Source organism: Bombina bombina, chromosome 12 (genome assembly GCF_027579735.1).
Source record: "Bombina bombina isolate aBomBom1 chromosome 12, aBomBom1.pri, whole genome shotgun sequence".
Taxonomy (NCBI): Eukaryota; Metazoa; Chordata; class Amphibia; order Anura; family Bombinatoridae; genus Bombina; species Bombina bombina.
Window position 1 is genome coordinate 70,474,850 of NC_069510.1, and position 13,920 is coordinate 70,488,769.

Sequence of the window (13,920 nt, forward strand, 5' to 3'; positions counted from 1 at the left end):
TGTGTCATATAGATAACATTGTGCTCACTCCCGTGAAGTTATTTAGGAGTCTTCACTGATTGACTACACTGCATGTCTGTCAAAGGCACTTAGATAAGGAGGCTGTCTGCAAAGGCTTAGATACAAGGTAATTGCAGAGGTAAAAAGTATATTAATATAACTGTGTTGGTTGTGCAAAACTAGGGAATGGGTAATAAAGGGATTATCTATCTTATTAAATAAGAAAAATTTTGGTGTAGACTGTCCCTTTAAAGGGAAAATCAACACCAGAATTTTTGCTGTTTAAAAAGATAGATAATCCCTTTATTACCCATTCCCCAGTTTTCCATAACCAACACAGTTATAATAATACACTTTTTACCTCTGTAATCACCTTGTATCTAAGCTTCTGCTGACTGCCCCCTTATTTCAGTTCTTTTGTCAGACTTGCATTTTAGCCAATCAGTGTTTACTCCAGGGTAACTTCACGTGCGTGAGCTCAATGTTATCTATATGACACACATGAACTAATGCACTCTAGTGGTGAAAAACTGTCAAAATGCATTCAGATTAGAGGCGGCTTTCAAGGTCTAAGAAATTAGGATATGGTTTGCTTTCAACTAAGAATTACCAAGAGAACAAAGCAAAACAGGTGATAAAAGTAAATTAGAAAGTTTTTTTAAAAATGACATGCCCTATTTGAATCATGAAAGTTTATTTTGGACTTGACTGTCCCTTTAAGTTATTCTTTGTTGAAGAGATATCTAGATAGGTAGTGTGCATGTTTGGAGCAACACATGAAAGGAACTAGTGCTGTCATCTAGTGCTCTTGCTAATGTATAACATTGTTGCAAAACTGCTACCATATAGTGTTGCAGACACGTGCAGGCTCCTGAAATTACTTTGCTGCTTTTTAACAAAGGATAACAAGAAAACAAAGAAAATGTGATAATAAATGAAAATGGGAAAGTTGTTTAAAATTGTATGTTCTATCTGAATCATGAAAGAAAAACTGTTACATCTGTAACATCTTGCTTGCTCTAATTGGTTTACAATAGCCAAACTCCATCCACCAATTGCATCATTTGGGAGGAGCTAATCCAGGCTTGGGAGTCTGCAGACAACAAGGTTAGCCACATTGATTATAGTGATATAAAGTGAATTATTTTGCAGTTGTCATCTGATAAAGCCAATTAAGAGACAGATAAGTAGCAGGGTTAGCCTTGAGAAGTCAGCAGGGTGCATTCCCAAATTCCCAATTTTCAGAGGTAAATTACATGAAAAGGGGGCAACATAAATCAAGGAAGTATCTTGCAACGTTGTTTCTACTACGCATAACTAAATATTTTTTTGTAAAACCTCAAGGTGTTTACTCTCCCTTGTTTAATAACAACGGTTATGGAACCAAATAGTGAAAGAATTTTATGTTTGCCGATTTCATGTTGCAATCACTTCTCTCAGGGATGATGCGCTACTACAGCATATATTAAAGGGATATTAAACCCACATTTTATGATTCAGATAGAGCAGCAATTTAAAGCAACTTCCTAATTTACTCCTATTATCAATTTATTCAATTTATCTTTTTTTGAAAAGGCAGAAATGCAAGTTTAGGTTCAGCACCTGGGTAGTGCTTGCAACATTTAGCCATCAATCAGCAAGTGCTACCCAGGTGCTGTACAAAAAACGGGACGGCTCCTAAGCTTACATTACTGCTTTTCAAATAAAGATAGCAAAAGAATGAAGAAAAACTGATAATAGGAGTAAATTAGAAAGTTGCTTAAAAATGCGGCTCTATCTGAATCATGAAAGAAAAGAAAATTGGGTTTCATATCCCTTTAAAGGGACACTAACCCCACATTTTTTTCTTTCGTGATTCAGATAGACCATGAAATTTTAAGCAACTTTCTAATTTACTCCTATTATCAATTTTTCTTTGTTCTCATGTTATCTTGATTTGAAAAAGCAGTAATGAAAGGTTAGGAGCCGGCCCATTTTTAGTTCAGCACCTGGGTAGCGCTTGCTGATTGGTTTGCTACATTTAGCCACAAATCAGCAAGTGCTACCCAGGTGCTGAACATAAAATGGTCCGGCTCTAAAGCTTACAGTACTGATTTTTCAAATCAAGATAACACGAGAACAAAGAAAAATTGATAATAGGAGTAAATTAGAAAGGTGCTTAAAATCTCATACTCTATCTGAATCATGACAGAAAAAAATTGGGTTTAGTATCCCTTTAAGTTAAAAATATGCTTTTGTTACCTGTATAGCCACGTACATATGAGCATCATATTTCATTGCTGCAGGATGATATAGGAAGTGGTAACCAGAGACAAAATGACCTTTATGCCCTGGTCAGGGATGCTTAGATAAGCTACAGGGCACAGATGGGGCTGTCATAGTGTTACCTGCACATGTTCTGTCCAGTTCTCATGCGTCATCGATTTCTGTAAACGCAAAAAAACACACAGATACAATTACTCAGTCATTAGTTCCTAACTACAATACATCTGTTTCTTTCTCTACAAGGTGCATTTATCAGTAATTCTCCTCAGGACCTATTTATGTTTAAATATTTTTTATTATGTTTTTTCACAACATGAATACAATTACAAATAAACTGTTACAGAAAGTAAATGAGTCAAAGCCCCTCCAGATAGGGGCTAGTTGGTATTATAAGCTCATACAAGTATCTCTTGGCATGACAAAAGAAAAAAAAAAGAAAAAGAGGGGAGAGTATTGCCAAAAATCAAAAAGGAAAACAAAAAGGCAAGATAAGATATAAAAAATAACAAAAATAGGGGAGGAAAAATAAATTTAATACCCACACATATGTTGTATATATCAATTGCATATATCTAACTTTACGAAAAGTCTTAAGAGTTGCTTTAGATAAGCTACATGGCCCTTCTCAAACCTTCACATTGTTATTATTGTACACAGGTGCTACTAAGTTCCCAACATCTAAATCTAGCATCTTTATTGTATAGCCTTTAAGTGGTGTTTGTGTTATTCAGGATCCAATGGAACCATACTTTCTCGAATGACTCTCTGGTGTTCATGATCCATGAGGCAGATTGGTACATTCTAAATGTGTTATTTATCATATTTCTCACTTCCATCCATGATGGTACCCCTGTTTTCCAGTGGTATGCTAGTGATCGTGCACAGTATTCTAATAAAAGTATTCATTTCTTTGAAATATTTTTGTCACCTGTGTGTAGCAAAGCTTGAGAGATATTGAGCTCTATCTCCTCCTCTAGGATCGAGCTAAGTAAGGTGGAAAGGGAGTGCCAGATCTGTTTTACCCCTTCACAATCCCACCACATATGTTTGAAGGTGCCTAAGTTTCCACATCCTCTGTAACATAGGTTTGATGCGGTTTGTGACATATGGGAGGTTATATTTGGTGTGAGATACCAGCGAAATGCAATATTAAGGGTATTTTCACGTAAATCTGCACTGATCAACCCCTTTCCAATCGAGCTAAATATATTCTCCCATGTATGTTTGTCATAAGTAATGTTAATGTCATCTTCCCACTTAAGCATCAGGGTTGTCTTGGGGGCATTGTTGTCTCTCTGTATAGCTATATATAGGATAGAGATTGTGTGTTTAGGTCTAGATGCTTGTGAGTACATGTTTTCCAGTGCTGTAGGGGGACTCAGGACCTATTTAATGGAACCCCTGGGCCAATATTAGGATAAAATCAGTTGATAATTTGTGCAACAAAAATTAAAAAAAATATTATGAAATCCATTTATGGTAAATGATGCAATTAATATGTACCATGAATAACTTGCACAGCATTTATAAGTAACAGAAAATGTGATAATATTGTAATACACTGCCCAGCCCAGGTACTTCATAATACATGAATTTTCTGTAGAAACCTCCAACACAAACTAACCCTACTCTACCTAACACCTAACCCCCCCCCCTCTAATCTATACCCCCTAAATTACTGAAAAAAAAAAAATCTAAGTTACAGAAAATGAAAAAAGACAGTATCAAAAATAAAAAACATCATTATACCTAAAACTAACCTACATGCCCCATAAAAAATAAAACCTACCCAAAACAAAAACTTACATTAAATTTAAATTACAATAGTCCTTAAAATGGCCTTTTGTAGGGCATTGTCCTAAAGTGAATGCAGCTCATTTACATCACTCACTTTACAATAAAAGTAACCCACCCCCCAAAAAAAAATAAAAATAAAGGCTAACTACAAAACCTATCCTAAAAATTAACATTTAAAATAAAAAATCCTATTCTTTAAAATAAACCCCCCCCCCCCCAAAAAAAACTAACTAAACCCAAAGTTTAAACTCACCATGTGAAAATCCAGCTCTCCTTTTCATGATTAAAAATCAGCCAATAGGGATGAAGCAGTACCCCTATATAAATTGGTTCTATGCATCCTGAAATTCAGTGTGCGGTGGTGATCGCATGAAGAGGAGGGCTCTGGGAAGAGAGCTGAAGACTTCAAGATAGAAGATGCAGAGCCGCGAAGATGGGCCCCCGGCACCAGGATGAAGAGGGCCGCGGCTTTGATGAAGATTGCAGAGAGGAGGCGGTGGAAGAGGCCACCTGAAAGTCCGCCTCCACCAAGATGAGCCCCTGATGCCAGGACACTGGATGAAGAGGGCCCAACGTTGAATCAAGAGGAGCTGGATTTTTGCATGGTGAGTTTAAACTTTGGGTTTAGTTTGGGCTTAGTTTTTTTATTTTAAAGAATAGGATTTGTTACTTTACATATACATTTTTAAGATTGGTTTTGTAGCTAGCCATTATTAATTTGGGTGGTGGGGGGGGTTACTTGAATTGTAGAGGGGGGGTGTAATTTATTTGAATGTAAAAGAGCTACATTCACTTTAGGGCAATGCCCTACAAAAGGTCCTATTTAGGTCTTTTGTAATTTAAATTTAGTGTTTAGTTTTTTTTTCTTTTGGGTGGGTTTTATTTTTTATTGGACATGTAGGTTAGTGTTAAGTATAATGGTGTGGGTTTTTATTTTGGACACTGTCTTTTTATTTTATGTAACAGACTTTTTTTATTCTACTGTAACTAAGATTTTTTTTTTCTGTATCTTTAGTGGAGGGTTAGGTGTTACGTAGTGTAGGTGTAGTTTGCATTGGGATGTGGCAGTTTAGGGCATAAACTGCATAATCATCTAATCACCCCCCATACCTATATTGGGTGGGGGTCGGTGAGGTTAGGTGATTAGGTTAGGGCAGCTTAGGGGTTAATAGTGTATTTTAGAATTTAAAGGGACACTGAACCCAATTTTTTTCTTTCGTAATTCAGATAGAGCATGCAATTTTAAGCAACCTTCTAATTTACTCCTATTATCAAATTTTCTTCATTCTCTTGGCATCGTTATTTGAAAAGTGTAATGTCCTTACATAGCAAACATTAACTCTTTATATGAATGATGCACTTGCAACTTCTAAATGTAAACTGGCACTTTATTTACTGCATGACATAACAAGGTGTTCCTGTAGATTTGCACACAGTAATATGGATAGATACACATATATAGTCCTTTATAATAAATGGCTGCTGCACTCCTTATATTAGCAGTCCTGTACACTGTACTATAGTAATCCAGGGTAACTGATAACTGTATAACTGTTAACTGTATAACTGCAATATAACTTATAATGTGTAACTGACAGTTCTTACTCTTCCTGACTGGCTGATGCTGTATCCTCTGCAGTGATCTGTAGCTGACATTACATTTATTAGTATCAGCAATTGTCAAAGCTCAGATTCAATCCTTGTACTTTAACTGCATCACAAACTGTCACAAGATGGCTTCTCTGAACTGTACTGATTCTAAGCACAGCCCACTTGATGACATCATCTTTGTATGGAAGCCTCAATGTGCCCTTTGACCAAACCAGGAAGTAAGCACAACACTACAAAAAGCAAGAATGTAAGTTTAGATGCCGGCCCATTTTTGGTGAACAACGTGGGTTGTTCTTGCTGATTGGTGGATAAATTCACCCACCAATAAACAAGTGTGCTCCATAGTGCTGAACTAAAAATTGTCTGGCTCCTTAGCTTAGATGCCTACATTTTCAAATAAGATAGCAAGAGTACGAAGAAAAATTGATAATAGGACTAAATTAGAAAGTTGCTTAAAATTTCATGCTCTATCTGAATCACAAAAGAAAAAGAAAGGGCTCAGTGTCCCTTTAACAACACAGTGTTTAAAATAGTATGTATTCTCATGTATGAGGCATATTCTTTTATGTATTGTATATAAATTAAAATGTATTTATTTTCTTGTGTTTATTGTTGTAAACAAATATTTTACATATGTTACAAAAGTCATTAGTATTACAATTGTATTATTACATAACAGGCATGCAGTTATGTAATTCTATAATTATAATAAAACTTTCTTTTATAACAAATATATATTTTAAAAATAAATTTATATTTAAAATAATAAACATAAGCAAGAATATCTACATTTTAATTTTATCCAATTTGTAAACTAATATACATTATACATGATGATGTATTTTATTTTAAACATTGTATATATAAAGTAGTTTGGCCTTGCATTGATATTCAATATTTAAAATGGTATGCATTGCCACGTATATTAGATATTATTTTATGTATTGCATATAAAATAAAATGTATTAATGTTAGCTTGTTGTGTTTATTAGTGATAACATATATATATATATATATATATATATATGCTAATATATATTTATGTTATAGTAGTCAGTAGCATTAAATTATATTTTTACATAAAAAGCAAAAAATTATAAAGAACTATCATTTTAATAATACTATTACATTAACATATTTTAAAACATATATTTATGTTTGAAAAAATAAACACAGCTAGCAACAAAATATCCCTTTTAAGATATATACACTACTTTAAAAAAATCTACATTGTACATGACGATGCATAGTTTGTCAAGGAGATGTGGTAAATGCTGGAGGGCCGGCAAAACCTAGCCTCACTCCTGGAACTGAGCGCAGGAGCGGAATTGAGCCAACAATGCCAGAAAAACAGTTGAATGAGACTTCCTGGCTTTCTATACAACTCCAATAAACTTTAATGGACACACCTGAATATTATAGTGCAAGGACCTTGTAAGTTGGTGACTAGCTAAGCATAATATGGCCACATTGTCTGATTAAGATCCCAGCTTTAATATAAAAGCTGGGATCTTAATCAATAATATAAAAGCATAGGTGATATTTGCAGGCAAATTTAGCAGCATTTAAATGCTTTGTTTATTTGCCAGTGGTTGTAAGCCAATACCCCTTGTTTTGAGTAACTCTTTTGTCTCATTGGCAATAAGAATTCCCTGCATTCAAAAATGGCCTGGGTTTGCTCTCCCACCACCCACTGGGTGCTGGATTTCTGCTTTTTCCTCTAGTTTACAAAGTTTTTCTATATAATTCAGTAAAGGTGTCAGTTTAAATAGAAAAAGGAAGCTATTTCAAATGACAAAATAAAAGATAAACTGTAAACAATTTAAGCTCACATAATATTGAATTAAAATTGCAGAAATTTCCCTGAGATGTATTTCTGCCCACCTGACTATTGTAACTTCTCAAATTGCAAGCTTGCTGTAGACACCACCTGACAGCTGATATATGTTACTGCTGTTTTGTAATCTGATAAAAAAACCAAATACAAACATTATGCCTAAATGGTATCTATGCCTTTATAGTCACAACTCTTTGCTCTTCTACGTATTAAGTGTGGCCGGAACCACACGTTTTTTACGGCTGCTTTGTTGCAGCTCGGTCAGAGCATCACTATGTGTGGGAACCTTCAGTTGTGTCAGTCCATTAAGAGGCACGCTGTTTGGAGATCCAGGCTGGCCAGGAGTGCTGCTGAAGTGAGATCCAATGCTGCAGGATCCAGAGGACGCACTAAGTAGTATCAGGTTAGAGCAGCCAGTTCCAAGGATACGTTTGTGCTGCAAAGACAACCTCTCAAGTGTACATGGGTACCTGTATTTTTGGACCACTTGCTTAGCCACAGGAGTGATGGACCATTGCAGTAGTGTACTGTACTGAGAAGAGGCACACCTTCTTTCTTCATAAACTCTGAATAGTTATTAACCACACTGTCTAAAGCAGACAGGGGATGGGGTATATGGAATGGTGGGAATTCATCCCCTCAGACTTCTGGGAGGTGTTTCTAGCCACTGCATTTGTCAGACATCATCTACCCTCATGTTCTAATATGGTTTCAACTAGTGTGTGAGGGGGTCCAACATTTTAAATATTCAAGGAAAACTATAAGATGATTTTTTTTTTTTTTTTTTTTTAAGAGTACAGATAATACAGAGAACAAGTTTAAACCAGAAGATCGAGCGTGTTGACTGATGCTTACCAGAAGTCATGGTGGGAAAATTTCTCTTTTGTTTGATTTCCACTAAACCGACACTAATTTAAAATAATTAGCGCATAGGAAAAAGTTCAAAACAACTGTCATGTTTGTTTCAATCTGAGGTAACATTGGCTTGGAATTATCAGAGAGCAGAACTATGGGAATACACAAGGACACTTGACTAGGACCAAATAATGTTAAGGCTTAACTGGGGCCTGTGCTTTCCAAGACTCTCATTGCTTCCTCCCTAGAATCTGTGGATCTAACACATAACCCAGAAAACTACTTTTTCCAGATCTTTTGTGGCCTTATAAGTCTAGACTCTATAATATTTAAGCATGTACACAAACAAAAGAATGTGCAAAACTATGTTATGCACACTCAGGCCTCATGAAAGTCTAACAAGCCTGATTAAACACAATTAAAAGAAACATGGGCTCTAAATATTACATTTTTACTATGTTAACAACAAGGAAAGGAGAGACGCACCGTATGTGTGAATCAATCACCCACTATGTATAAGCACAAAGGTAATACAGGGTACTCATATGCTGTGAAGGCACCCCAGTGTGCCAGTAGATGCAGGCTGGTTTTGAACAGCAGACCAGCTAGCAGTCGCTGGAATCACAGGTAAGGCTGAGCCTAGAGTGAAGATTCGATCCAGGTGCTGTGTTAACTACTGGGAAGTGGTAGTCAGGAGGATACAAAGGCGGGGATACACCACACCTTCCCCAAGGTAGCGTAGAAGAATGCACACAGCAATGAGAGTAACTAATTAAAAATTGTTTTAATATAAGAATAAAAACAAAATTAAAAACAACTCAAGCTGTAATGTGCATGTTGCCTGATGAAACAGTGTAAACCGTGAAACGCGTTGTATTACCTTTACATGCATATTACAGCTTAAGTTGTTTTTAATTTTGTTTTTATTCTTATATTAAAACAATATTTAATTAGTTACTCTCATTGCTGTGTGCATTCTTCTACGCTACCTTGGGGAAGGTGTGGTGTATCCCCGCCTTTGCATCCTCCTGACTACCACTTCCCAGTAGTTAACACAGCACCTGGATCGAATCTTCACTCTAGGCTCAGCCTTACCTGTGATTCCAGCAACTGCCTTGTCTCAGCTAGCTGGTCTGCTGTTGAAAACCAGCCTGCATCTACTGGCACACTGGGGTACCTTCACAGCATGAGTACCCTGTACTACCTTTGTGCTTATACATAGTGGGTGATCGATTCACACATACGGCGCCTCTCTCCTTTCCTTGTTGTTTAAAGAGCTGCTGACCTTTCATGGTGAAGTTTGAGTGCTGCCTTCCTTCTACGGATTATCTCCTTATCCATTCCATTTATATCATCTAGGATTTCCATCATATTACAAGGACTGTTTATGGGAATGGGTGAATACACTAATAACATATTGCCTGGCTCATTGCTTGGCCTTGGTACTAAAGAAACATTGGGTCTGTTTAATAGATATACATTTTTATTTATGTTTACATATATATTTATTCACTTTTAATGTTTTGAGAGTCTACATATCCATTTGAGACACTGGAGTCCCGAGTCTAGCGCCTCCTATAGGGTTACTGACCCTGCTTTATTTTTACTATGTTGCTTGCATTATATCCAAATACAGAAATGTAAGCAAATGTCTTTCCTTCTCAGGATCTCCAACTTTACATCCACTAATACCCCAGGTATTCTACATTATCTGTATATACTGCCATAACTCATGTAATAGATGCTCAGAAACATTTACACATAGATTACAAGTTTTGCGCTATAGAGGGTGCGAAACGAACATAACAAAAGTTGCGTTATTTCACCCTACATATCGCTGCCATTAGAAGTTTCTAAAAAGCCACCTTGTGCGTGTGATATGGTGGCGATAAGCTCCATACCGCACAAAATCCAAGGGCTGCTTTGACGTGCTTGTGCACGCTATCCCCAAAGACATAGATGGATAGAAAAAAAGTTACGTTTAAACCTAACAGCCTAACATAAACCTGAAGTCTAAACAGCCCTAATCTGCCGCCCCCGACATCACCGGCACCTAAATAAAGTTATTAACCCCTAATCTGTCACTCCTGACATCGCCGCCACTAATAAAAGTTATTAACCCCTATTCCCCCGCACCCCAACATCGCTGACACAATAATAAAGCTATTAAGCCCTATTCCTCCGCTCCCGACACCCTGCCACTAAATAAAGTTATTAACCCCTAAACCTCTGGCCTCCCACATCACTGCCACTAAATAAACCTATTAACCCCTAAACCGTCAGCCCCCCACATCGTAAAAAACTAAATTAAACTATTAACCCCTAAACCTATCACCCCCTAACTTAATATTAAACTTACAATATCCCTATCTTAAAATAAATAAAAACTTACCTGTGACATTAAAAAAAAACTAAGTTTAAACTAACAATTAACCTAATAAAACTATTATACTAAAATTAAAAAAACTACCAATTAAATAAACTAAATTACACATTTAAAAAAACTAACACTACTAAAAAAAATTAAATCTAAAATTACAAAAAATAAAAAACACTAAATTACAAAAAATAAAAAACACTAAACTACAAAATATAACAAACACTAAATTACAAAAAAATAAACAAAATTATCCAAAATAAAAACAATTACACCTAATCTAATAGCCCTATAAAAATAAAAGCCCCCCCAAAATAAAAATTAAAAGGGCCTTTTGTAGGGCATTGCCCTAAAGAAATCAGCTCTGTTACCTGAAAAAAATACAAAGATCCCCCAACAGTAAAACCCACCACCCAACTAACCCCCCAAAATAAAAAACCTAAATCTAACAAAAACCTAAGCTACCCATTGCCCTGAAAATGGCATTTGTATGGGCATTGCCCTTAAAAGGGCATTTAGCTCTTTTGCATTGCCCTTAAAAGGGCATTTGGCTTTTAAAAAAAAGCCCAAACCCTAATCTAAAAAAAAAACACCCCAAAAAAGTAAAAAAAAAAAACAAGAAAACTAACAGTAACCCCCCCAACGATCCACTTACAGTTTCTGAAGTCCGGACATCCAGGCGGCGAGGTCTTCATCCATTCAGGCGGCGTCGAGCTGGTCCATCCTTCAAGACATCCGGCGTGGAGTATCCTCTTTGTACGGTCGCCGCCATACACTGAATTTTCAATGCATGGGAGCCTTTTCAAAATGGCGTCCCGTGCATTCCTATTGGCTGATTTGATTTTTGAAATTAAAATCAGCCAATAGGATGAGAGCTACTGAAATCCGATTGGCTGTTCAAATCAACCAATAGGATGAGAGCTACTGAAACTCTATTGGCTATTCAAATCAGGGCTTACGAACAAAATGTATTTTCTCAATTTCAAAGAAGTTCATGAATTAGTCTATGACAATAATAGGCAAAGTGAAATAAGATGTAAAAGTTTAGGCTGATATGATATATGCAATATAAAGGCATCCAAAAATAAATTGATATTATCTCTTTACGTGATGACTCAACATATATGTTTCTAGAACGCTGCAGATGTAGAAAAAAAATCTACAATATCAAAGATTCTGGTTTCCTTTTAAGAGTTTATGATACGGACCAACAAATTAAATAATGTATCAATGAATCTTTAGCCACTACGTAAGTCCTGATGACAACACAAAGAGGGGCGTTCTTAATCAACAAATTAAAACTACAAATAGCGACAACACCAATGACTTCTACATCTGACGAGGCCTGGATTCAACCCTTTGTGGGAGGGGCAAAACGCGTCATGCTTTGGAACCCAATTACGTATTCGCTACGTCCGACACAGCTGTGAGCTGCTGCATTGCATCTATGAGGCGGGGAATCTAAATAGCAAGTGAAGACGCTGACCTACCCACCATCTGAATACCGTATTAAAGAAGAGGATTTTAGCTGATCTATCCTACCAGCAGACGATGTCTATGTGAGGTCAGGTACGTCTTATTTTACTTTCACCCCCTTTATGCCTCAGTGTTCTCGCACACTTGAATATACTTCTTCTTATTAACCCCGCACAGACTGTGTTTTACTTTGGAGCCTCTCAGCCCGTACTTGGATACAAAAGACTGCCATTTGTACTCCTGTTCTTAGGAGACTGAGCACATACCGGAGCGTGTCGTATGACACTTGAGTGCCTGGTTCTGATACATCTACGGTTCATTACGGACTTTGTTTTCTTTATACCTGTACATCCTTGTAATTGCAGTGTTCTCTGTAGCTTTAGCCAGCCGGCTTAATATTTAGCTAGCTCTTGGAATGCTATTACTTTGATATTCCCAGGACATACTTGAAAACGAGAGAAATCTCAATGTATCCTTCCTGGTAAAATATTTTATAAATAAATAAATAAATTATTGGTTATATTGAATTGGGGTATTTAGGCAGCTTTTTCAGCACAGTGCTGGACTTTTATTATATGTTTTATCCTGTTTGTGTGTTTGTATTTTAGGCTCTAAGGTGGAAGACGGACCCCCACTCTTGCTCCCTATTTTTCAATTCGGTAATATGGCGCAGTAATTCGTGAGTGCAGCCTTGGTCCTTCTTGAACGGGTTTACTTGTCATGGTAACTGTTCTACCTTCTTATGTCTGAAGTATTTATTTTGGGACTGCTTGCACCATTGATAGCGTATTAGATGTTCACAAGTGCACCTCTTTTTACTTTTCTTTTTTTTTATTAGAAAGTTGTTTAAAACTGCATGCTCTTTCTATATCATGAAAGAAAAAAATTGGGTTTCATGTCCCTTTAAGCTCCAGCAACTAAAATGTGCTAATTGAACTAATTAATAGAGTTCAATAGAAACATAACACAGTGTTCTCCCCAGGACCCTTTTAATGAGTTCACCACCTAGTTAACATGTTAGACAAATTAGCTATAAAAATTGTTCAATGTTTGTTGCACAAATTATCATTAAACACATTCATGTTAAATATGCAATTCATTTGTGCTTTGGATAGCAGAAAATGTTATAATATTAGAAAGTATTACACTGCCCCACTTGGCTACTTTATAATGCCGCTCGGCTGGCAAAATTATCTGTGGAGAACACTTTAATATATAAGTTGAATGAATAATAGCCCCCCCCCCCCCCAGCCACGTCCCCTTGACCGCTGCATACTTACTTCCACAAACCTCTTGTACATGAGGTACTTCAAAGTGCCCAGATGACGCTGATTTATTAAATTTGCACAGAGACCTGAAATTAAAAATCCAACAGGGATTGAGTCAGAACAAAGTAGAAAATCTATCATATTTCAGAAGTGTCAGCTGTTTTTATGGAAATCTATACATTCAATGCAATCTATTATATAAAAAGCATACGTGTTTAATAAGTGAAAAATGGATTTAAAAACCCACACAAAAAAAAACAGTTCAACAAGGGAGCACGCTGTCACTTTTAAATTCTTCTAAAAGGGTGCCAGCAGTAAAATAGTAGGCAGGCACTCACTGGATGTCTGAGGAAGGGTTGATATTCTAAAGTGTCACATTGCATTAATAAAAGTGATCCAGTGAGTGCCTGCTTACTATTTTATATATATATACA

The 13,920-nt window shown here is 36.4% G+C and overlaps 1 protein-coding gene across 1 annotated transcript in view; it reads right to left on the bottom strand.

The window, feature by feature from the left end:
• The window catches only part of EXD3 (exonuclease 3'-5' domain containing 3), an 849,727-nt gene that overhangs the window by 477,168 nt on the left and 358,639 nt on the right, over positions 1–13,920 (bottom strand). The window contains exons 9-10 of the mRNA XM_053695892.1: positions 13,499–13,572; positions 2,388–2,426 (exon numbers count right to left, since the gene is read on the bottom strand). Coding sequence (XP_053551867.1) covers positions 2,388–2,426; positions 13,499–13,572 — 113 coding nt within the window. The remainder of the gene's footprint in view (positions 1–2,387; positions 2,427–13,498; positions 13,573–13,920) is intronic.